We start from the raw sequence: 25,550 nt of genomic DNA, 5'->3' as shown, positions 1-25,550 counted from the left end.
GAGAGATATACAGGGAAGCAAAACTCCAGGGTTATCATTTAAGAACAACTTGTCACAACACTTTCACTGCTCATGAAATGGCCTGAGAAAGAAAAGAAAAATATAAAGACTTGTACATTTGAAATGCAAAATATATAACAAGTTGTAACATGTTTTTCTTTCGAGGCAGTTCTCCTCTCCTTTTCATTTTTTTTTCTCCCAGCCAATTCAATGGCGGCGTAATACAAAAACGCACGTACGCTGTGCGATGTCAGCGCACATTAAAGATCCTCTGGCGTTTTAAAATAGTCTGCAGCCCTCTACTACGGCGTTTCTCATAGCCGATGTGTTGCTTCAGGACGTTAAAATGCTCAACTTTTTTCTTACTCTTGAGCATTCGTGGGACACACCTTTGCAGTTTTTGTTTACTAACCTGGAACATATTATAAAAAAAAAAGACGGAAGTAATTTTTTGATGCAAGGCTCACGCTTTCAGAACTTCTTAAGCGTAACTTGTTTATGTTTCAGAAAAGAGCACGACGTATATGCTTTCTGGAAGTCTAGAGTCTGACGGAAACCCGTCTGGTCGGGATGGTACATGACGAAAGAAGAAGGCGCCGACCAAAAGAAAAGATCGGATGACGTTTCGGCTCCCGTGAACAAGGCTATATATATATATATATATATATATATATATATATATATATATATATATATATATATATATATATATATATATATATATATATATATATATATATATATATATATATATATATATATATATATATATATATATATATATATATATATATATAAAGCTGTGAAAGGGCAAGCAGGCACGATTGTTGAAGTGCAAAGAATTTTATTACCATTATTGCTCGGATTTTATGTGTAGTAGCCCTGATTTTTAGAAAGATGCTATCATTGCTGTGCATTCCAGTCATATGATAGCAAGATTGCAGAAGCAGATCAGGTATGGAAGCAGTACAAGAGCACAGCATTAATAGGGCTTTGATGTGTAGAAATTGGTTACTTGTTGCATGATTCATTACAGCTTTCCCAGTATGTGTTGACACTGTGGAGCAGTTTTATTTCTTTGTTTTCTTGAACACGAATTTATTGCTCTTAATATTTCTAATGTTGTCCTACTAAATCAAAATGTAATTCACAGTACTGCGTCAGGTGCTAATAAAGTCATCTGGAAGTTAGTGCATGTGGTTGTCATTTCTACTGCCACGTAAATATTTCGACAAGGCTAAAGAAATGCGTAGACTAGATGCAGAAAAGCCATAAGGCACAACGCCATCCTTAACCGGCAACTAACAGTTTTAGTTTCCTCTGGTCTAGACATAGCCAGGTTTTGCCAACCAAATGCTATGAATAATAGTTTCAACCATGACAGTTCTCTGGTTTTTTATAGCCATAATCTGGCACTGCATTCCACTGTCCTCAAGGTTAGCAACTTTTTCTGCATGGTGTCACTAAGGGATGTTTTATTGCTTCCAGAAGCCTGGACAGAATGCAGTAGCCAGATGACTGTGATGGAACCCCTAGTGATAATGTGGCTGCCAAAAATTAGTAACCTGTGGAACTTAGAAGCAGACGCTATAATAAGTTTTGATCATTTTTCTCGAAATATAAATGTGCTTGCTCTCATGACACTGGTGTCATGCCACACCCACTTCAAACCCAGGCCATTTGCTGTCAAAATTGAAGGGAAATAAGAAAATTGTTAACATGGATATTTTTAATAAGGCAATGTCAGTGGCATTTATTCAAGCATTGATCTTGTAACCTTTCGGTTTCTAGAAGCATGAATAAAAGTAGCCTTCACTTATTTCCTTCAATAACTCCATATTCTATCATCAGATCAGAGGCGAAAAGAAGCACAAAAGCCATTTCGTAAACAATACATGCCCAGAAGGCATTATGTAACCTTTAATAACCACCATCGGGAAGTCACAGTTTCTGTGGATAGCTAATGAGCAGCAAGACAGCTACGGTGGGCACAAAGGCTACGCTTGTGCCGCATGTGCACGCTCCCTTTCATCAGCCATGTGTTGCTGCAGTGAGGTGATGTACAAAGGGATGCCTTTGAGTACCTGGCTCGAGCATTCTTCAATCTGAAAAGAGTGAAAAATGGTAATGCAAAAAAATGAAATACGTAGTCAAGCGCACCTTGCGAATTGTCACTAAAGAGAAGTTAGTCTGCCACATGCCAATATGGTTGAGAGCAGTGATGATCACAACAGTACCTTGACAACCACATAGTCGCCGGGCTCAATCTCCTTCTTGACTGAAGACGTTGGGTGCGCTACAACATGCATTTTAGGGAATATAACTTTGACATTGTTGTCATTCCTGCCAGACAAGTCCTCTGGTGAACGCCGACTAGTCTGGAAGGATAAGAGTCAGCAAAATTGCAAACACATTCAGAGTATGGACAATCAAGAGTAACATTATTCAAGTTTTGACAAAATTATGTTTGTTTTTTTTGCACTTGTGCAAGTAATATCTCCCCTCTCATTTGCACTCCAGTATCAAGGTGCATTGTAGTGGTGCCATTTATAAAAGCTGCCATGAAAAACAGGGAGAGACTGAAATTGCAATATCAAGACTGGAGATTTTTTGCTCAGTGAATTTTGACTCCTGTAACCTTTGTTACCATCAAGATAAGGAATTCTAAAACAAAGGTTGATTAAAACACACTTCTGTACACAATAAAGTTGAAAACTATAATTCAGGAGTGCACTATAGTTGGATACAATTTAAGAATGAAACAGCTTATCCCTGACAAAGGACTGCCTCCCAGCCAATGGCATCAGCCGATTCTTATGAACCTGCTAGTGTGACAATGCAGGGAGGGGAATATCTCTGACCACGGAGGGAGGGGCTGTCCCCTTTCATCTGCCACTTCCTGCAATGTCACGCTAGCAGGCTTATGAGAATCAGCCGAAGCCAATCGCTGGAAGGGGGACCTTCGACGGGGAAAAGCCGTTTCGTTCCTGAGTTGCATGCGACTACAGATATGTGTTTGCATGGATTGTTTGCCTGTGTCTTGTGGTTCACTACAGCATCTCTTCTAAATTTCTCTGCCGTATGAGACATGACAGCAAGGCTGGGGAAAAGCAAGTAGAGCAATGGCACAACACCCGTTTCCACAAGCAGTTTCACACAATCCAAGAGAAGTTGCGCATGCTTACTCCTTCAACTAAGACGAGCTGATGTGATGAAACCTGCTGATCAAAGAGCTCCTTCGCACGACGACGGAAGACAGCCAACACTTCTCCAACTCGGCGGTTTTTGACGTCAAGTGGGACATCATCTTCCAAGCGACGGTGTGCATGCGTTTTCTGCAAAGGGCACATTAGTTTAGTTTAGTACAGCATAATATTGCAACAAAGACTTGCGACAGTTGCGCTGGCACAAGATGAGGCGCACAGCGGAGAAGAATGCACAAGATGGCTGCCCACAGGCCCACTTTGTCCTCGTCGTCTGGTATCCCATGGGCACGCGGCATTCTAGTGCACGCTTCAGGGAATGTACCCATTTAACTAACACTCTTTTTCCCCTGTTGTTGTGCTGCTTGAGTTTAATATACAAAAGCTGCTGAAGTGTACATCCAAAAAGCAAATAACAATAGCGCACAAGGCTCGGCAAACCAGTAACATTTGCATGTACCATTAGATTCACTACAAAAAATGGTCATCCAACATATCGTTTCACAGGTGGGCAAAAAGAAGGCAGACATTGTTAAATAAAATAAAATTTTGCGTGAGCCAACATGCAGGAATTCTGCCTCATTGGTGCCAATGATTTTTTTTTTAAAGAAATCTAGGCAGCTAAAAAATTGGCTGTGGTTTAGCTCTGGTTAAATCTGGAGTGACGCGAGAGCTACATCTGCCTGGCTACGCTTAGGTTCGACTTGAAAGTGACGGCACAATAGTTTTGCACACATAGTAGTCACGTAACGGCTTGAACCACGTGACCAACCACGTGACCAGCCACGGCGCCGCCACGGAGCTCAAGGGGTATCCATGGTGGCCACGGTGGCCACACTGAAGGCTCGAAGAGGTGGCGTTGTGTAGCTATCGCTACAAAAGCATGAAGGCAGTCTGATCTGAAAGCATTCATGCAATTTGTTAAAAAGACTTCACTGGTCTAACTTGAAAGGCATTAGGTCAGGGCCACTGCTTGCCTGTTCGTATTTCATTGTTCTCATCTATTTTTGCTTGCCCTGTCATACCCTGTCCCACATGTGACCTATACAATGGTCTGTTATGGTAATGAAGCAGACTCCAAGGGAAGACAAACATATAGCAGGGGATGGCAGAGAGCTAGGTGGGCAGAAGAGATTAGGAAGTCTGTGGGGATAAGGTGGCCAGCTAGCACAAGATCTGTGGGGACAGGGTGGCCACAACTAGCACAGGTCAGGGCTAATTGGCGATCAATGGGAGAGGCCTTTGCCTGCAGTCGATTGTATTTCTGTGGCCAGCCTCCCCCCGTTTCCCCACTGAAGACTGTTTTTGCAGCGATAGCTACACTACGCCACCTCTTCGACCCTTAAGCGTTGCACCACTTGAGCTCCGTGGCGGTGCCGTTGGTCACGTGGGCTGGTCACGTGGTGCGGAGCAGCTGCTGCTGCCGGCGGCACGGCGCGCAACAGCTGCAACAAACAGCTGTGCGCATGCGCCGTGTCAAGTGCAACGAAAATGAAGAAGGAACGCCCAGCGAAACGGAGCGGCGAAAGACTGAGTTTGCAATTCGACTGACCTAGTTCCACTCGGCCAGATGTAGCTATCGCGTCACTTCAGGTTTAACCAGAGCTAAACGACAGCCATTTTCTCTCCCTCTGACTATCTTATGTCACGTGCTGCACAGGTTGTGCAAAGCACACGACTATGCAGTTTAAAGCACTGCAAACACTGCAATGAATTAAATTTTGTTGATGCACCTCAGCCCAAATTCAATGCCCATTTATTTTTTATTCTCTTCATTATTGTTTTCTCTTCTTTTACTTCTTTACTTTATAATTTTGTCTGCCTGTCTGTTTTCATCTTTGAATCCCTAATTCTCTTCCCCACGAGGAGTAGCATGTCGGCGAATTTTCATGCCGGCTAAAATCTGTTATCCGATAGGGTTTCTCTCTCTCTTTCTCTTTCTGTAACAGGCACATCACACAACACTGTGTCCCTCCTACCAATGCAGCAGTGCTGCTATGCACTATCAATATCAAATAAAACAAACAAGACGGTGACGCATGAACAGCAAAATAAGATTTTAGCTGGAAAGACTAAATACGTATACTAGCACAGGTGACTTTCAGCTTCAAGTCGTGAAGCATGTTTCTGGGAAGTGTTAGTGGATTCTGCCTGTATTTCTAAACCAGCAGCTACTATTTTCTTGTTTATGTGTTTGCACTTCAGTTTCTTTCCCATGTTTCATTTGATGCTGATGGTACATCTCTGCATTCACACTGATGTTCTCGTAACATCGGTGTACACTGAACCCAACACTACTGTTAATGGATGACAGAGGCAATGAACCACGTACTGCTCAATCTAATCACACAAATTTCCCCTGAGAATCTCATTAAAAATGAATATCACAAGTATCATGTCTGCCAGGTTTGTAGAATTGAATCTACCTAACTGGAATTACAAAAATAATATAATAAAAACAAAAGAAGGGAGAGCAGTGCTGAAAGCGAGCTTACTTCTCTCAGACTGTAAGGGAACACATAGGCCACGCTGTACTGCACTTGGTCGACCAAAGAAATGGTGTCTTGGTGGGCTTCTTCTGTCTCACCACAGAAGCCACATATGAAGTCACTGGTGAGGGCCACGTCTATGGCCGAGCAAGGGAGAGAGGGACAGCTGGTGAGCTACCAGTATAGACTCTTGTGTCATTATCAGGATCACTAAATCTCAGCAAATAATAACAGGCCAGGTTAAAATGGAAGGTTTGTTTACGAACATTTTCTTTTTTCTTTCTATCCAACTTCAACAACTTTTGGGGACATTGTCACAGTATTCTGCTGTGTTCACTAGAGTTCTTTGATCAATGTTGCCAATGCAGGACCTGATAGTGTTCTCTGTGCAATGCATCTAATGCATTGCCTAACCTTTTCTATTCAGCATGTGAGCTGAGATATCTTGCATACATTCAGTAATTCAGTAGATGTAACTAGACTGCCTGATGTCACGTGCTGGTGACTACAAGCAGAAAAATAACTCAAAACTGAATTCTTTCCTGCGCAAGGTTTGGCCTGCAATGAAAGGAACTCAATGGTGGTGACAGTGATGCATGCAGGTGGCAATAATTCGGATCAGATTGCTCGAAGCTTTTCGTCACACTCTACTGAAACGTGACTAGGAATTTTCCAGATTGATGCATGTGCACTGTCAGTAAAAAGTCCTCTATATCAAAGAACTGCCTGCAGGTAACTGTGGTCTAGTCAGCTGTATAGCTGCACCCAGCGAATATTAGCAAGAAAATTCGCTGTGCACAGCAAACAGAAAATTATAAGGATATACAGCAGGAGGAGTAAACAAGAAATGGTGTTCTTGACATTTACAGCAGTAGGACCATGCTGTGGGTTAAAGGGATGACCTCACATGGCTGTCATCGGCTAAAATAAAATCTGCTAACTTTTGTTAAGCAAGTGACTGCGCAACACAAGCATGGACATAAAGAGCACGAGGAGAGGTGCAGCGTCCTTGTCCAAGCGCCTCTCCTTGTGGTCTTCATGTCCATGCTTGTGTTGCACTATCCCTTGCTTTTAACGATGCATGGCCGACTTGCCCAACAATGTGCACTCTTGAACTACGCTTGGCAACTTTAGTATAGATGCAGACAAAACCGAGATTTGTCTCCGCCTAGAGTACTGGCTTTTTAGGGGGCTAGTCAAACACCCAACCAGTTACTGACTTACATAATGAATAAGCGCTGCAAAAGCTGGTTTAAGTGTATCTACGGATGCAGTAGGCCGTTTCCTATGGAAAGTACACTGCTCAGACCTGCCACGGCTTACTCAGTCCACAGAGCCTCAGTATAAACATGCAGACCTTTTAAACACCCTTACATAAAAACATATTTGGCTTCTGCACTGCTAACTAAAGCATGTATAAACACTTCTGCCTCTTGAACCATTTCCTTATTTCTCAGGTGTTACATGGAAATGATGTTCGGTGATGTATACTGCACTATGCCACATTTAGTTTTCTTACCAACTGATTTTGTCATACTAAATAAAATAACTCATCACTTGCAACAGCGCAATGTCAAATGTGGAAAATATTTAATCAGCACAGCATTGTACATGATCACAAAGGGCAAAGTGCACAAGCCTTTTAGCATACATTTCACTCCGTAAGTGACAGATGCCACAATACAGCTTTCCCCATGGTAAACTGTAAGCACCAGCACTGCAAACATGCAAACACTACCACTAAACACAGTATAAGTAAGAATTCAATAATATTGCAAGTCTGTACAAAGCCCAATTATCGATGCATTTATAGCCATCTCCATTAGCTATGCAACACTTAATATTTGTGGTAGAGAATTTCACTGCTTCATTTTCTCAAGCCCTGCTGAGCCTTGCAGGTGGCTTACTGGCCTCAATTAGTAAAAATTCAGCCATACCTGGCAAAACTTCACGTATCCGATGAACGAGCTCCAGGTATGCCTCACGAGTGTAGCCTCTCCTCATGCGCTCCAAGATGGCATTGTTTCCACTCTGGGCAGGCAAGTGGATTTGCTTGCAGATGTTTTCCCGGTCCCTAATGACTTCCAGCACCTGTAAATGCAAACACAAGAAATGCAACACACTACGCTCTCAATCTACAAAACCTTACAACTCAACAATGCTGCAACTTCTCATCCTGTTCGATGCCTGCTTGATTTCAGTGCGAGACAGGTCATCTAGCTGGTTTTGGCAAAGCACTCTCACTCTCCTACAAATGCTCTCCCAATCACTAGCATGCCTGCTCCACACACTCAGCAAGAGGGGGAGAGCACCCAATAACTAGGACATCACATGGGAACTGGGAAAACAATTTTTCTACACTTTTTGTTCATGAGGTAGCACTTTATAGAGGAGCATTCAGAATCTATTCCAGTAGCTTGCACTATGATGCAAGTAACAGCTCCACATAAATGCTGTTCCATTGCGACAAGTAAATAAAACATGGGGTCAAGCGGATGCCTTTACTTAGCAAGTGGTGTGACTGACATTGAAATAGAGGAGGTGCTATCCAGTCTATTCTTTTGAACTGCACGTGCACTAGGAGTCACATGGGCATAGAAGTCGTCAGCCTGTGCACAAAGTGATGTTGCTTGTGACTGAGCTGAACAGCAAAGAACAAGGAGCTGCACGTGTGAAAAGTGTTTTATGCCTTAAAACAGTGCTTCCAAGTTTTACGCACAGCTAAATTAAAAAAAAAATTCTAGTGGCTGCCATTGGTATCCTTCAGTATGTTTGCTACAAAACAAAGAGAATGCCACAGTTATGTTGCCCAAAACTTGGCTTTGACAGGCAAGTATCTGCAGGTCAGTACTCCATAATTCAATTCGATTCACCTTTATTTTCAACACTTTACAATGTTGACGGTCTCCCAGGCAAAAAGCTGTAGGGACAGCTTGACGAGGCCTGGGAGCTGGCGGCAGGCAACAGTGACAGCAGTACAAGAATAATCAGTAAGATATCTGCTACGATTTGGGAAAAAAAGCAGTCACATTGTATCATAATTTTACAAAAATAAGAGGTGAAGGAAAAGTATACCAATATATGAAAGGCCTAATACTACAAAATAGCAACTTTGCTGTTGCTTCTGCTTTTGCCATGGTGCAGCTATCTGTAGAACTTGAGTGAAGAGGGAAGAAAAGTGACTAAAAACAAACAAACAAGAAAACACAAAGATTTGGTTTATGGCTGATGGGTGTTTCACGTCCCAAAGCGACTCAGGCTATGAGGGTTGCCATAGTGAAGGGCTCCGGAAATTTCGATCACCTGAGGTTCTTTAACGTGCACTGACATCACACAGTACATGGGACTCTAGAATTTCGCCTCCATCGAAATTCGACCGCCGCGGACGGGATCGAACCTACATCTTTCGTGTCAGCAGCTGAGTGCCACAACCACTGAGCCATCGCGGCAGCTAAAAAGGCAGAGGAAACAAGCAGCATAGTAAAACCACATTATGTAAACAGCAATGCAAGTTTACCAAGAGGTACCTTGTCTTTAGACATACTTTGGTCAAGTGCTGGCTAAAATCCTCTGTAGTTTCTTACAACTATGCTTAGTTACCCAACAATGGCAACTTGAAAGAAATAATTCCAAATGTGCATTCCTATCCGCAGTTAATTCCACGTGTCACACAGCACCTGCAGCTCAGAATAATTATATATTGTGGAAATCGTTATATAAAGATGAAGGTATGCTCGTGTTATCAGTACTTTATTGTGCTCGAATTCTGAATGCCAGCACTGAAAGAGGACTACAACCATTAACCGCAATGCAGATTTTTATTCTCTGATAAACCACCTTGTTCTATTCACTGCACAATCCAGACTGCTATGTCCTCTGATGGTGGTGCAGACTAGCGTGAAGAAAGGATAAATGCAGGTTGTGTTTGGGTGTATGAAGCAATGTTAAAAGCTTCAGCTAGATCCTTTGTCATGTCCAAGAAATGTGATGCAACATGAAAACAAATGCAGTACCCTCGGAGCAATGCAATGCCAACTGCACATTTGTCTTCCCAAATAAATCACCTGCTAAGGAATAAGGATCACTCTGACAAGCACAAGAAGGAACCCTACACACACCACTCAGGCAACACACATTGTGTGTTGCCTGAGTTGTGTGTGTGAGTGGTGTGCCTGAGTGGCAGTGCCAACCCTCCCTTGTAAATTTTGCAATAAGCTACCCTCCTCAGCATGTGCTTTGTGGGACTGCCCAGAATCAAAAATCTTCATTACCGAAATCAGAAAACGGAAATCTCTCCCTATCTTTGAGCCTGTACAGCCGACTCGAGTACTATCAAACGCAGCGACCAGCGAACTATCAAACACATCAAAAAAGAGCAGTACTACCACCGTATTTACACAAATGTAATAGAAGGGGGGTTTTTTCCTTAGCTCATTCGTTTTACCACTTCCTCTCATGTTATATTCGGAACCAAGGTATCAATATAACGTGATATTTTTACCGTTGCACCAAATGGCTACAACGACCTTCGCCATCAGACTCAAAAGCTGCTAGGAGAAGCCAAGTTTTCGACATCCATGGGGCCGCGCTATGTGCACAGGCAAAGGAGAGGGGGGCTGCTGAGAAAGAAAAGGCACTGAAAGTGATGAGTGGAATAATAAAATAAAAAAGATGGGCGAATGGCACAGCACTAGTCCTAAACATGGAGTAGTGATAGCATGGCGGTTACGGTGGATGCTGCTGCATGGCAGACTGCGTGCGTAATGCATCGGAGGCATTGCTGTGGTTGATGATGTCGTGCACATTTCCTAAAGTGTTACGTCTCAGATAATATCGACATGTCCATTGCATTCGTATCTTTGCGTGCCGTCTCCATTTTTCCCAAACCCTCAGGTGTAGCTGGCTTGGACAGCAGGCTGAGATCACATTATGATCATTTTTTTCCGCCCAATTTCATGAGGTCTCAACCCCGCCTTGTATTATATTCGTGGTCAAGTAATATTCATGTAAATGAAGTAATAGCCTCTCAACCCTTCTTAGCTTATTTTTTGCACGGTCTTGCACCTCTGCGCTATTCAATAAACATGGACAGAGCTTAGGGATAAAACAACACACGATAATTATGTGCAATGGCCTTGTGCTGTTTTTTTCCAAGATCTTGCTCATGTTTCCTGAATAGTACAAAGGCACCAGACCGAGTATTATAAAAGCGCCAAAGTTAAAAACAACATGACAAAGACCCTGCACATAGGGTCTTTCATAATGCTAACTAATAAATAAAGTTTTTCTTGTTTTTCTTCATGTCCACGACAGTAATGGCCAAGATGTAAAATAAGGGGGTACCTACCTCATCTGGGAAGTCCTTGGGGTGCGGTGAGGTGAAGCGGATGCGCATTTCCCTGTCAACTTGTGAGACCTTGTCCAAGAGATCGGCAAATCGCAAGCCACCCGAGGGTAGCTTGTAGATGGTTCGAAAGCCACGGCTCAACACTGCTGGGCCATCTCTGCTGCGATCAATCAGAGCCAGGCTTTCAGCCGACGTGTCCCGGTAGCTGTTCACATTCTGTCCCAATAGCGTAACTTCTTTCACGCCCTAATGCAGGATAAAAGATTCAGGAGGTGACAAGTTCACAGATTTGAAAAAGCTATTGTGCCAAAGGAAAATGTGCATACAGTAGACTGCCATTAATTCGAAACTGCTCAATTCAAAAGAGCTACTACTGGGGCTAGTTAAAAATACATCATTGTGGGTATTGGTGAGTGCTAGCAGAATACGGAAAGGGACGAACACACACGACGAAGCGCCTGCTTAATCCTGGCCTGCTTAAGGCCAGCTTAATCAAACTGATGTTTTATCAAATGTAATGAAAAGACTTCCATTAATTCAAACACTGTATGGCATGAATAAAAGCAAGAGCAAGAGCACGTATTAAAGACTTCTCTTACAAGGTAACGCTATGCTATACGGTACAGGTCCACAAACTGCATATACATTTTTGCAAGCTAGGTGCTAGCATAATGTACAAATTGTAATAATATGCAACAAAAACATCACATAAAAATCGCAAGTACAGACCTGATCTGAGAGGGCCCTCACTTCATCAAGGATGGTCGCTAAGGGACGACTTCGTTCTCGGCCACGTGTGAATGGCACTATGCAGTAGGAACACATGTTGTTGCAGCCACGCATGATGGACCTGTGCACAAATGACCCATGAAATGTTGAGAAAAAAACAGCATAACACATAGACACTGCACAATAGACTGAAAAAATTTTCAGTGCAGCTTACTTGCCCCATATGTATTTCTCCTGCGCATTAAAAACTTCGACAAAATGCATCCATGCTGGACTTGTGAACAAGTCTCAAAAGGGGCAGTAAGGGAGGTGCACTTTGTGCATAGTACATTCCTTCATTGAGGAAATGAATGCCACTGCAGTTTCTTCACAGAAAATTTCTCCCTTACAGGAAAAGGTCACCCACTTTCACCTCCTTGAATACACCCTTCGATAAAAGTGATTGGTACTGCACTTTTTTCATTTTGAGTAAACACACAGATGACAAGAACATTACAAATGCATGATACACAAAACCAGAAAGGACAATAAAAATGCATGATACAAACAGCACTAGGGTATCAGCCTTTCTACTGCTCTTGTCTCCTCTGTGCGCACTCAAAATGAAAAAAATTGCTCATGAGGCCCTTCGTACAATGGAGGAAAGTTGGGCCAATTGGTTTTGATTAAGCAGACACATAATGCAAGCAGACCCACATATGCATGAAGATCTAGTGTTTGTCTGCTGCTTACTCCTTCGTTTGTGTGTGCTTCCACTAGACATGTATCTGCTTAGAAGTCAATGACAGTGACATGGCTTAAGCCTAGTTGCGAAGGTGAACAAGTTTAACAGTGCTGTAGTTCCAAACTGGAAAATTACATAATGAAAATGCATAGATCCAACTCTAACCATCACTTACCGATGGCACCACACAGCAGCCTTAATAACTGCTCAAGTTCTGACAAAGATGGCGCACATAGTTTTACCTTTCTTGTGCTGTACACACGTTCAGCTAGTCTACATTTTGAAGAAATACAGTGCACTAGCTAGCCTCTTACTGAGCTTTACTAATGCTCCTTGTGCAACTGAGTAAAGATTACTAGGTTATGGCATTCAAGCATAAGCCAGCATGAACTGATGCTATGTCACAATGTCCTATTTATAGACAATGCTCTTTAAAAAATACATCCACAACTCGTAATAGTCTATGCTGCTTATCCTTCTGAACATCTGTGGCGACTTGTTGGTAACTGAGAAGTTTTTCATGTGTTTCGTGACAAACGAGCACAAATAGGAACACAGAAGAAGGAGGGAGACAAAAACAATGCTCATTCAAAATTTAACAGTTCATTAAAACATACCCGGAAATAAATAAGAACACAAATCTGAATAGCACAGCTCTTACAAAACATTGGCTGGCAGTTTAGCATTGCTAAGCACGAAATATTGTGTGAAAGCACAGTTTTTTGCAGGTGGACACCACCGCCACATACCTGAAAGCGTGATTGAGGCGTCCAACCCAGGGAGCCAGTTATGCGCGCCTTCAACTTTTTCATCATCAATGCCAATTTACTCAATGAACGCCGCTGGCCTATGCTCCAGTACTGAGTTTTTGCAGCAATGTTGTCAACACCTATGCGTAATGCTATAGTGCCGTGTTTCTGCCACAACACTGTCCACGCCCATGCCAACGCATTCAGTGCACACCTCTCTGTCACAGCCGCCACATTGCTTAAAGCGTGAATATTAGTTTGATAGTAGTATTAGCTGATGAAGAAGACGATGTCCAATGCACAGCACGAGAGTGTGCTGCAGTTTAACATGAGGCATGATCGGCTGCGGCAATAGCCTAATGCCCTCGTGCAATGGCCAGCGAAGCTGATCTTTTCACACCGCCACAGGTTCGAATCTTAGTCGCCATTATTTATTTTTATTTATTTATTTATTTATTTATTTATTTATTTATTTATTTATTTATGGTTTTCATGGGGTCACTTTTAAAGGCAAGCTTCACACAAACCGGTGAGCTGGTTTGACCTTGTGAAGAAGTGCTTTCACAGTAAAAATCTCAATGACAGGTATCTCGGGGGCTCCGTAAAAATATTCATATCATCCGAATTTTGTATCATCCAAAACGAAAAAAATCCGTAGGCAGAAGCACAGGAAATGCATTCATAGAAATTTGTTAGCGGTCGACGGGATTTATTTATGGCCGCATACCATCGCTCACTGCTCACAGTGCGTACCGTGCGATTGGCAATCAAGGGCATCGGCGATGTATTTGCCTTGTGCTGCTGCTCACTGCTCGAGGTGTGTACCGTGCTTCGTGCCACACTTAATGCTTGAAGGTGCAGTCATCACTCGCACATTAGTATCATCCGTAGTGCCACGAAACAGTGCTCGAAACACTTGAAATTTTGCACATGGCACGCAATACACTCAGACTGGGGAATTTTAAAAATTAATATCATGCTGAAATTCGTATCAAATGTGATCATATCATCGAGATTCTACTCTATTTCCATGTGTGTTTCAATAAACTTTCAGTTTACGAGTGAAAGCCGCTTTCGTCTTTCTCTTTCTTCTGTTTGTCATTTTGCACTCGTTTGTCACCACAGATCAACAAACACAGCGCTTGTGCCTTGTCCCTTCGTAGTTGTTTTGTGCTATGGAACCTAATGTGAATTACACACTAGCCCGAACCATTACCCTTAAGCCATCAACACTTACAGAAATGCAGATTTGGAATCCTCCTTAAGACGGACAGGGAGAACATTAGCATAGGTTTCATCCAGAGATAGCTGAACATTCACTGCAAAAGAAATGCAGCATGATTATCAGCCTCATTGTTATTACAGCAAATCAGCTTCTAATCACTATATGCACTTTTGCACGGAGCTCAACAAGCTAAGAGTAAGCTGTATTTCCTATTTTGAGCAAGTAATGACAATGTTTAGCAGTGGAAACTCGAATCAGTGCAAATGGGTGTGTTTGCTGCAATGTGCTTTGAAAAGGGTGGCCTTTGCCACGCTGCTTTTGCACTCAACCGTGGCTTAGCAATAGCCCATTTCTCACCTGGTAAGCCTAGTCCCGTACAGCCAAATGAAAACTAAAAAAACTTTGCCACCATCCAATCACTCATTAGACATGAACTGAACCAAAATGGAGAACACTGATGACTATAAATTAAGTTTGGTAATATTCTTCATGATCTGAAATGTGGGAACAGAAATACACATCAGCAAACCCACATCTCTAACTTACAATCATCAAATGATAGTCGTACTGTAGGTTGATGCACATGCTAGAAGGACAGCAGATCTTCATGGGTAAGGCAGCTGATATCATGTTACCATATATGTTACCCTTTTTTTGCATGTAGCAGTATCTGAATGTTCACCAAGCACACCAGATACACCCTCTCCCAGCATAGCACTGTACTTCATTAACTTTCATTCATGGCTTTTCAATTTATATCCTCAAAGAACCCTTGTAGATTTATTACATATGAGATATAATCATAAAATAATGTATAAAGAATGACATTTGTGCTTTAGTTACATGAGAGAGTAGTTTAATTTTTGGAAACCAATAATGGGAAGGTCACATGAAGATGACGAAACTCTGAAAAAGATAAAATGGAATGTTGGCAACCGCTTATGCACTGTTGGGACGCCAAATGCAAGGAAGTCAGCGTGAATCATTCCTCCACCTGGGCATTACAGGCCTTGTTCTCTCAAAGCCTACTACAACAGCTCTGCTAGACTGAAAAAAGATGCTGGTCCCATTTAAGATCACGGCTATGGACGAAAAGGGATAATGACACTGTTGTCAAACGCGGCACTAGTTTATACCCTGTCATCATCAGTAGCAAAGCCAGTTTTTCTGAACTTATCACATGACGGTCATAAAGTTAATATATATGGACTTTGAGCTATGTACCCACTACTGAAGAGCTGTTTTGCATCTTTTGACATTTATAACTATAGCTCCATAAGGTATAGCATCGTACCACAGCGCAGATGCTAGCGCTTTGCTGTTTCACATGATTATTCGTTTTGTACTAATATTTGCACAAGGATCTAATATTCATAAAAATGTTCAATTCAGATCTATCACTATTCAATGCGTACTCAATTCAGTTTTCAGCTACATGTTTCGGTTTCAAAAAGTGCTATTTGCACATGCCTACAAAAGAACATATCTATGTGTTATACAGTCACGCCTCGATATATGGAACATGGATACTACGAATTATTGCCTATATCGAATTGTTCCAAAATGTTTTTGTCAAACATATGCAATTCTAACTTTATATATCAAACACGGCTGACCATAAAATGGATATATCGAACTGCCGAACGCTAAGCTGTGCCCACTTGGTTGGCAGGCTACAGGCTTTGCCTCACTACATGAGTGACTTCGTGGTGATGCGGCAACTGTTCACGCCAAAGTTGTTGTAACAGGAGCATTATAGCCGCGTTATAGCCATGTTGTACAGGCGCGTTATAGTGCTAAGGTTCGTGCTTTATCACGCTCGTGCCAATAGCGCTACGGAAGATATTGCGGGCTGAACAGTTGGTAGCCAGGCGGTTGGCACCCACTTGCGCCTCTTGCTCCCGTTGGTAGTGCCCTGGAACCAGCAGAATGGCCAGTTGTAGCCTTTTGACTATGGTGGATGTGGTGAAAACGGGCAATAGCTTTCATTCAGGCGTCCCGTTTTTCACGTGACACTGCTGTAATGCAGGGAAGCCACCATAGGTGACGATTGACCTGTTGCCACCACGTGTTGTCAGGGCTGTGCGGGCAAGCCAATCTAACTGATGTTTGGTGCTCGGTTTTTTGTGGCCTTTGGAATTGCCATGAGTGGAGCGACACGGAAACGGTGACAAAGTTTCTGAAAAAGTCCTTCCCAACTGCCATCCTGTGCAAGTTATTGGCAAAATTTTGTATTACGAATTTCGGCCATGTTGAACTATTTTATGATTATTTTACTTGTTTGCTACATCACGAATATACTGCTCCTAAAGCATCTGCACCTGTACTTTTTTGTGGCTTTACCGTTACAGGGTATCAGCATTTCTATTCTTCAGACCAGAGCTGAACTTTACCACTTGGTCTCCAAACTGGCACAGACATCACAAACAGATTTTTTAGATTTTCTGAGAAATTGGTTCAATTCTGTTAAATTCATTCTCACCAAACACAGTTTATGGGACTTCAGACCCTACAACACTTAAAGTGCCGAGCCTTTTGGAGAAATTAATGCACTTGGCCTACGAAGAACTCGGCATGCCATGATGCCATCCTGTATGGAGTCAGGGCGAAGAAGCGTCTCACCACCAACTTGTCCTGAACGGGCATTTGCCAGGAGACGTGGCAGGTCCCTGTAGCTGTCGGGGCCGGCAACTATGTCCACTGCCTTCTCTTTCTCTACAAGCTTCTCTTTGAGCCTCTCTGCCATGCAACCTGTGAGATGCCAAGAATTCCATGAGGCAATTGACTTAATCATTTAGAATATGCAAATATTTACCTTATGCATATGATAACTACATGTAGAAGATGAATGCTTTCCAAAAACAATAAACCAGAAGTTTGCCTCAACAATTTTAACCTTGCTGTGATGACAGCATTAATTAAGTATGCGGAAAAATCTGAGGTGGACCTTATGCAAAAACATAAGCTCATGCACAGAAAAAAATAGTAAAAAGAAAAGTTGGGCAGCAGTAAAATCAAGGACAAGAATGTGTTTTGAAATATCAGTGCTCAGCAGTGAATTTCATTCCACTGTAAGAACACTGATTAACAGAAAATATTTCTTTTGATGAACATGAAAATTGGTTCTCTCACCTTGACCAATTCTTCATGCAGGAATCGTAAAAAATAAAGGTGCTTAGAAAATCCGCATCACACAGTCCACACTATACAACAAGTGAGCCCATCGTAAGAATGTATTCATGCACACTTCAAGTCAAAAGCTAGTGTGTCGCACAAGAGGATTCACCCAGTATTCCGATTTGCAGTGGCCCATTCTTGCTTTTCTGCCGCCATTTCTTCACTGCTTTTAGTTGGCTAATCCTTTTCCAGATCTTTCCTTCGGCGCCCTCTCTGATGGCACAGGTCATGATGAGCACAACATCTGCCTGAAACATTGAGAAATCTGTGCAAATTTCTGTGCAGAAAATTTACAATGAGATATACCTCACTGGCAGAGTTGGTCTTCTCAAAACCAGCATCCTTCAACAGGGACCAGGCAACTTCAGTGTCACTCACGTTCATTTGGCAGCCATAGGTTTCAAAATGCACTGGAAAAGCAATGAACATTTCCAACAGCTATGAAAAAACTTGGGGAACACTTTATATACCTCAAGCGTGGAATGCGATAGCATTAGAGATCCCCATTATTGCTCCTTTAATTTTTCCGTGCAATTTTTTAAGTGTTTCAAGGTTGGTTCTGAGACACTAGCCAGTACTCAATTGGTCCCCTTCGATCACACAGCTGAATCAGCAAATGAGATGGGATTGGTTGCATGTTGATGTACCACATACACATATATCACATACAGAATTTTCCTGCCATTTTTTTCTTTCTAGCTCTTTCTACCTTCTTTTACTCGCTCCTTTTTTCAGTGGGCAGGCTGTGATGACGTCACCAGGTTACGCCTCTCTCTACAGATTACTAATTCCCACTTTCCCCAGTGCGCAGATTGCTCACAATCCAGTTGGCCAGTTGCTACCTGCCTCAGTGGGAAAGTTGCGATGAGGTCACAAGATCACGGGACATCTCGATCCGGTAGCCAGGTTGCGATGACGTCACACAATCACGTGACCTTTCTTGATCAATCAGCGAATTTTGTGACACACGCTGCTATTTCTGCGGAAAGTGAACTCTAATGCTGTCGCATTGAAAGTGAACCATGTAGTGAGCAACATCGCTATTAGAAGCATTGCTATTAAGAGTTCTGCACAGCCCACAGACACTGACGGGCAGAATGCTGTGGAAGGAAATGCGTGCATTCCAGTTAAAGTAGCTTTCGGCAACTGTAGTTACGGGTGCGAGTTTCCGAAGCACTTTCCAACAACGATACTGCAGTTGTTTATATACGGTAAGCATATGCTTTAAAGAACCACGAACGAAACCATTGCAACTACTCTCGTAGGCGCCACGAACTGGGGCTTTTCTGAGCCCGTTAGACTGCGATCGCGTAAAATTTAACCGATGTTCCCAGCCACATTCGCTAACGAGCCCATGATAAGAAGGCACACGCTTTCAGTTGGAAACTGCTTATTAAAATCAGCTTAACATGTCGCATCGAACAGGTGGGAAGCAGCTCGACTGAAGACAAGCAGTATGTTTACAGTTCGGCATTCACCTTTCTTCCCTTTTGAATGAACGTCCTCCGCTGGAACGTACGGATGTTGAAGACGCTCTGTAGAGCATCCCGTTCCAGCTTCCGTGTGGTTATTCACCGAATTAGCGATGAAATACTCAAGCGGAGGACCACGAGCGATTCTCTCTTTCACAGCGGCATCAATTTCTGGCCGAGCCGAGCTACACAGCCATCGGCACCTCGTAGCGCTCCGTCGTGACCGGCAAAGAACCTTCCACAAAAGCAGGTTACTGCCTGATAGCATTTTCGGGCTTGACTTCGAGTCGGGCGCAGGTCAACCAAATGTCTCTTCCTCCATGTTTAAACAAAACTTAGACGCCAAACTGATTCACAACCTCCAGTTGCTTCTGCTCTCAATGCATGTAATTCGTAATGTAATGTCCTATTCGGGTGTCTAGAAGGCACCCTAGTCCTATTATGGGCGCAGCCATATTGACCATAGATCGTGATGATGATAGTGTCAGCTTTGGTTGCCGATGACAGGTCATGTTAATTCAGTTATTGCCACCTAATTTTACGCAAACACGAACGAATAAAAATAAAATCACGATTTTATGCAGTTTTAATCTTCGTTATCTAACAAATAAAAAGATGACGCTGCTATCGAAAGCGATGCGGCATGTAAGCCGAAAGCAAGGTTGCCGAGAGTTGCAGACGACAGCCGCATCAACACACAGCCGCTCGCGGGCAGTGCATAAAATGCATAAGGCAGAAAATCTTGCCTCTACAGCTCTTGGTCATATTTTTCCATACCTCTCGTGTCACGATATGCTCGTCTGCAAACATTTCTTATTGTGTAAATAGTTTGTACATACTACTTCTCCCCCTGTCCTCTCTTCTTGTCCCCTCACCTCTTTCATTTCATTTCTCCATTCTGCCTGCTATCCTTTATTTCCGCTGCCCCAGCTCAGGTGCTTCAATATCGATGGCAGATGCCGGGGCTAGCAAAAATCTTTTCCTTCCTTTTTACTATTATTTTAATAAAAGCCACTACCACCAAACGTGTTCATTCTTTTGCACAGAAGGCACTACAAAGATGGTTATCTGTAGTATTATATTTTACGCCTATGCGTGCCTGTAACAAACAGCAGAAAAGTGGGGAGTATGAACAGCGTGTTTTAGGTGTTGTCAGATATAGAGAGCATTTCATAAGTAGTGCAATTTATTCGTGCCAGGAAATGAAAAACGCGCACGCAAAAATGAGCAACCACTATGTTAAGTGAAGCGTTAACAAGCTGCTGACTACTTCGAAAGATGTACCGATGACTGGAGCTCCTTGAGCGCCAGTTTTCCCCGTGCAATATGCATCTTGATGACATCCTGAAAAGACAAGAGAGACATTTGAGAGACACAACGAGAAATACAATTGATAGCAATGAATTAAAAAAAAAACGGCAAGAAAGCAACTCGTGTTTTTCAGAATCCTTTACTTAGTGATCGTTCTGGCCCTTTCGCTTATAACCAAATAGGATATACTCTAAAGATTTAAAAGGTGTGCTGCGCAGTTTATTTACGTGAAAGTACGAGAAACATACCCCGAGAGTCCAGCATATACTAACCGTTGAATATAAACGATACTTGGCGGTGCACTGCTCTGGAACGCACAAGTGAAACAGGGAAGATTCGAAACTGAATCTACCTCATATCGGTGGATTTTCTGGCGTTTCTGCAGTGTACTGCGACTGTTATATATAGTCAGAGACAAACCCTTGGACGGACGCCTGACCATACGCGTCTGACAGTGGAGTGGATGATGTGCGCTTATTCGAAACACGCACTCATGTGCAGTTGTCGCTACAAAGCACTCCTTCGTCAGCACTGACATGTAGCCCACTGATAAGCGCAGAATTCTCACCTCTTCTGTAACATGTTTATTACTGTCGAAATCATGCCTGGCCCACGTCCGCAGCTCTTTCCTTTGTCGCTCGTCGTCAACAGCACGAATCGTCCGCAGTGTGTCTCGATACAGTTTGAGCACCTCTTGTCTCAGCATAAACTGCAACGTTAACCAGCAGGAACGAATAAGTCTACCGCCTGAGGCAGCTGTTGCAATAACGTTTAGGGATTCAATCAAGAGCATCAAGGTACAGAACGTACTCTTTTCAGCGTCATTGTATTTCCAACATTTGTACTGAAAGCTGCCATCTTGACTAGTTCAGAGAAGAAATCTGTAGTGAGTCTGTTCTTACTGCACGTGTCCTATTGGTCGTATTAACGCTGGCCGACGCAAGGCGGCAGTACAAGACTCTTGCGGCGTTTTTGCGCGAAATAAAATTACTTGGAAGTAATTAGTTCATGTCTTTTTTCCTATAATGGTGTGATTTCCGTTATGCCACATTGTTGTCACAGTGTTAGCAGGCGTTTAGACAAGGGACAATCTGGGGCCTGAAACATTATCAATATGAAACGACAAAACGCGTGGGTAGGTGCCGCTTGGCGCAGCTGTTTGAAACTACAATTAGAACGGACAAAAGGAGGCGAAATAATGTCACAGTTTTATTATAATATGAAAACGCAAAAAAAAAAGGGAAAATGATGTTGCTTCAGTGCCCTAAACAGGCGCTACCATGCTAGCATTCTTCAAAAAATCGCCAGTACTTGGCCCAAATCTAGTTCCGAACAGGAGTTTTAAACTGTACAACTGTACGCCTTCGACCCTTCGATGTCAACGTTTTTATTAATTCTGTAGCCGCAGCCTCCAAGACTACTTAAAGGCCCTTTCCCGTCGCGGAGGCTACACCCTGCGGGTCTATTTCTATGGCGCAGGTTAGTGTACTAATACGCAATAGTTTGTAGGAATTACAGTCGTTTTAAATTAAGTTACTCCAATTGTCATTTGAATCACTTTTAAATCTGTAATATTTTTATGTTGCACGTTTAATTAATTATCGTACCTTACCATCACGTAGACAGGCAGTATCTGTGACTAGACGCCTGCCGCCATCTGGTGCGTTGTGGTAGAACTGTACTGCCAATTCGACCCACGTGACTTTTTGCTCTTCATGTGCGGGCGGCGAGCGTCTCGTGCGTGCGTTTACGAACCGCGTCTACGGTACAGCGGCGGTGAGTCGTGGCTGTTTTTTATTTTCACTATTGAATGGTGGCGCGCGACTGTGTGCCTTCCGCGATGTGTGTACGGCATACGTGCCTGGCGCGACGATGTTGGAGCCCTTTGTTTCGGTACAGCCGGTGCACAGCTTACCTGCGCGTCTGGAATCTGGCAGTCGCGCGCGCGCGCGCGCCTCACGTCGCAGGGAGCGATCTCCAGCCAGCTGAGCGTGACATATTCGTTCTTAACTGGCTGCTGCCGATCGCAATTTTGCGTGTGTACAATACTAATACGCCATGTTTGCATGCTTCCCTCACTTGGCACTGTTAACCGGGCGCGCATTTTTGGCACGGCTCACATGTTGCACATTTCGATCACAGCACAACGCGCGTGACGCATGCATGCCGGCGCGCTTTCCCGGGTTCGTTTCCTCCGGTTGACGCTGCAATGACCCCGCAAGCGTGAAACGTCGCTTGCTTTTGAACTTCTTTTTATGCACGGTGAATCTCCGCGGCGAAGAGTTAATGGGACGATACATGCAACTTTGTCGAGGACATTGGAGGGGTGTGGCTTGCGGCGTCGTCGTGGCCGAAGCTTCCTCATGTTGCTTAATTGTTCGCCAACAAAAATAAACGGTGGGCCGCTGGCGATGTATCTACAGTTTTTTTTTTCTTAGCCTTTTCGTCTTTCGAGGCTGCTTCGCGCAATGCGATAAGCAATGTTTGCAGGTGTGCAATACGCACCCCCCGAGGCTCACGTCGGCGTGCCGTGGTAGGCCCGGCTGCGACACCGGTGTGTTTGCCGTTGCGTATGGCTCGCAGTGCAGCTGCTGCGCACTGCAACTTCGCAACTGTAGTGTGCTATGTCATTTCGGAGGAGATGAACTGAAATCCGGCTGAAACCGTGTCGCGGGTAAACGACGCGACCGTGACCTCGAATCTGGACGGAAGCTGCGACTCGAGTCGTTCGTGTTATTGCTCTTCGGAGTTCCTTTGCTTTTTTCCTCCCTCCGCGCCGATCGGGCCCGTTCTTTCCCTGTTGTTTACCTTTTCTCGCAGGTCCTCCTCTTCTCGTTATTGTGCCACTTGCCATATATATGTTTTGAATGCAACCCCGTATGTAGCTCGGCACCGCCAAAAAACGTAGGTAGAAGAATACACACGAACTAGAAATAGCGGCCGGTGCCGAAGAAGTGCTTCTTTTTGGTTTACGAAAAGCGCCCCCCTTCCCCACGCCTTTCGCATCACAGCTTTCGTTCTTTTGACCTCCTCCTCCTCTCCCTGCATACTTAAGATGCTAGCTACTGCCCCCAGTCACCCCTGATGGAGGAGCCGAGCCGGCTTCGAAACATTGGGTTTCAAATTGAAGTTTTTGGTTGGAGACGTGCAGAGTTTATTATGAGTGTATGTATGATGCGCCCAAGTATAGTTTTAAATTGATCAGACACCGACTTTCAGTGCGAAATTGAATTCGTGGGACAATCGACTTCGACGCCCAAACGCTTCAGGTGCCCCAGGCAAGTGTGAATGCAGTAAAGCTACGCCATAAATTCACCTGCCCAACCGTAAAGCGTATTCCCTCGCTGTAACCGTAGTTTTACGGCAGCACTATGTCTGCTAGCATTACAACTTGTGGCTGTAGGGTTTTATGCTGTAATATATATTGGTTTGATCATGTCTGAGTTGAGCTTCTTGTATGAGCCTTTTCATCAGTGCAAGCCAATGGTTCAAGATGTGCGAGTTTGAACTGCATTTTCTGCACACGAACATATCTCATGTTCACTTTTTGAAAACGAACTAATACTTCGCGTCCCGAACGCAAGCCCCTAGCGTGCAGATTAGTTCCATGCAGCTGCGTCAAACGACGTTTCTACGTGTCTGAGCATATCCTCATGACAGAGCGACTGCATTAATGTTTTCGGTTCCGAGAACGATACCAACAACAAAAACATATTAGCCACTATGATGCACCGAACTCTTTATTAGTGCAGAATGAGCCCTTCTCGGGTAAAAAGACGCGAATGGGTTCTGCCACAACTAACTGTGAAAGAACATTATGGGCCGTTAGTGGCGTTTCCCCTGAAATCCAGACTGTTAACGGCCGGCGGCGTCGTGGCTCGATCGTGCATCGGCTTTCTTTCTGCTTGGCTTTCAGAAACCACTCCAGATGATGAGGTTCGTTGTTGCGAGAAGGCGCGGTTGCCTGGTTTTTTTATTTTCATTGGGAAACTGAGGTTGTACGCGGTTGTGTAGTATTAAAATGAGATTTCTGCGTTTTAACAGCACCCGGCTATATATATATATATATATATATATATATATATATATATATATATATATATATATATATATATATATATATATATATATATATATATATATATATATATATATATATATATATATATACTTTAAGCGCTACAGGATTCTGCATTGTGTGAATGCGCCAAAGCTCCTCTGCTGATAACGTTTACCACTTTTCTTTGCACTTCATCACAATAATATATATGAGACAGATACTCAGATACTGCGCCATTTCCTTTCCCCAAAAAGCCATTTATTATTCATCACAACTCTATCTTGCCTAGTTCTTAAACAAACGAATAATAATAATAATAATTGGTTTTTGGGGAAAGGAAATGGCGCAGTATCTGTCTCATATATCTTTGGACACCTGAACCGCGCCGTAAGGGAAGGGATAAAGGAGGGAGTGAAAGAAAGGAAGAATAGGTGCCGTAGTGGAGGGCTCCGGAATAATTTCGACCACCTGGGGATCTTAACGTGCACTGACATCGCACAGCACACGGGCGCCTTAGCGTTTTTCCTCCATAAAAACGCAGCCGCCGCGGTCGGGTTCGAACCCGGGAACTCCGGATCAGTAGTCGAGCGCCCTAACCACTGAGCCACCGCGGCGGGGCAAACAAACGAATAGAAATACAAATTCCGGGAGTGGAATAAGGGAAAAAGAAATGGACGCCGTAGTGGCGGGCGCCGGATAAATTTCGACCAGGCCCTGTTTGTTCCGGGTACATTTTTTCCTCGACTACTGATCCGGAGTTCCCGGGTTCGAACCCGACCGCGGCGGCTGCGTTTTTATGGAGGAAAAACGCTAAGGCGCCCGTGTGCTGCGAGATGTCAGTGCACGTTAAAGATCCCCAGGTGGTCGAAATTATTCCGGAGCCCTCCACTACGGCACCTCTCTCTTCCTTTCTTCTTTCACTCCCTCCTTTATCCCTTCCTCTACGGCGCGGTTCATAATAGGATAGGATAGGAAAACTTTTAATATCCAACAGAAAGAGGGTAGCCAGAGGGCTACCCGCCTAGACGACGGCCGAAAGGTCTTGACTCTCGGCGGCGGCTTCG

The 25,550-nt window shown here is 43.5% G+C and overlaps 3 protein-coding genes across 4 annotated transcripts in view; 1 reads left to right on the top strand and 2 right to left on the bottom strand.

The window, feature by feature from the left end:
- Positions 1-1,880: 1,880 nt before the first annotated feature.
- Positions 1,881-19,579, bottom strand: LOC144098771 (CDK5RAP1-like protein). The gene is made up of 12 exons (XM_077631638.1): positions 19,122-19,579; positions 17,950-18,053; positions 17,753-17,891; positions 17,089-17,217; positions 14,479-14,560; positions 11,769-11,889; positions 11,040-11,285; positions 7,630-7,783; positions 5,699-5,829; positions 3,186-3,335; positions 2,238-2,378; positions 1,881-2,105 (listed from the first exon to the last, which is right to left on the bottom strand). The coding sequence occupies exons 1-12, from the start codon at positions 19,381-19,383 to the stop codon at positions 1,998-2,000; spliced, it is 1,767 nt and encodes a 588-aa protein (XP_077487764.1). The 5' UTR covers positions 19,384-19,579; the 3' UTR covers positions 1,881-1,997.
- Positions 19,580-20,283: 704 nt separating this feature from the next.
- LOC144097037 (LYR motif-containing protein 2-like) lies at positions 20,284-21,347 on the bottom strand. The gene is made up of 3 exons (XM_077629827.1): positions 21,237-21,347; positions 20,995-21,135; positions 20,284-20,459 (listed from the first exon to the last, which is right to left on the bottom strand). Exons 1-3 carry the CDS (start codon positions 21,282-21,284, stop codon positions 20,382-20,384), a joined length of 267 nt encoding a protein of 88 aa, XP_077485953.1. The 5' UTR covers positions 21,285-21,347; the 3' UTR covers positions 20,284-20,381.
- A 787-nt stretch (positions 21,348-22,134) lies between these two features.
- The window catches only part of LOC144098769 (uncharacterized), a 413,922-nt gene continuing 410,506 nt past the window's right edge, over positions 22,135-25,550 (top strand). For both annotated transcript variants that reach the window (XM_077631635.1, XM_077631633.1), the window contains exon 1: positions 22,135-22,202. The gene's annotated coding sequence lies outside the window, so the exon portion shown is untranslated. The remainder of the gene's footprint in view (positions 22,203-25,550) is intronic.

This window comes from Amblyomma americanum, chromosome 7 (genome assembly GCF_052857255.1).
Source record: "Amblyomma americanum isolate KBUSLIRL-KWMA chromosome 7, ASM5285725v1, whole genome shotgun sequence".
Lineage (NCBI taxonomy): Eukaryota > Metazoa > Arthropoda > Arachnida > Ixodida > Ixodidae > Amblyomma > Amblyomma americanum.
Note: the sequence above shows the minus strand (reverse complement) of the source record. Positions and strands in the feature narration are given on the sequence as shown.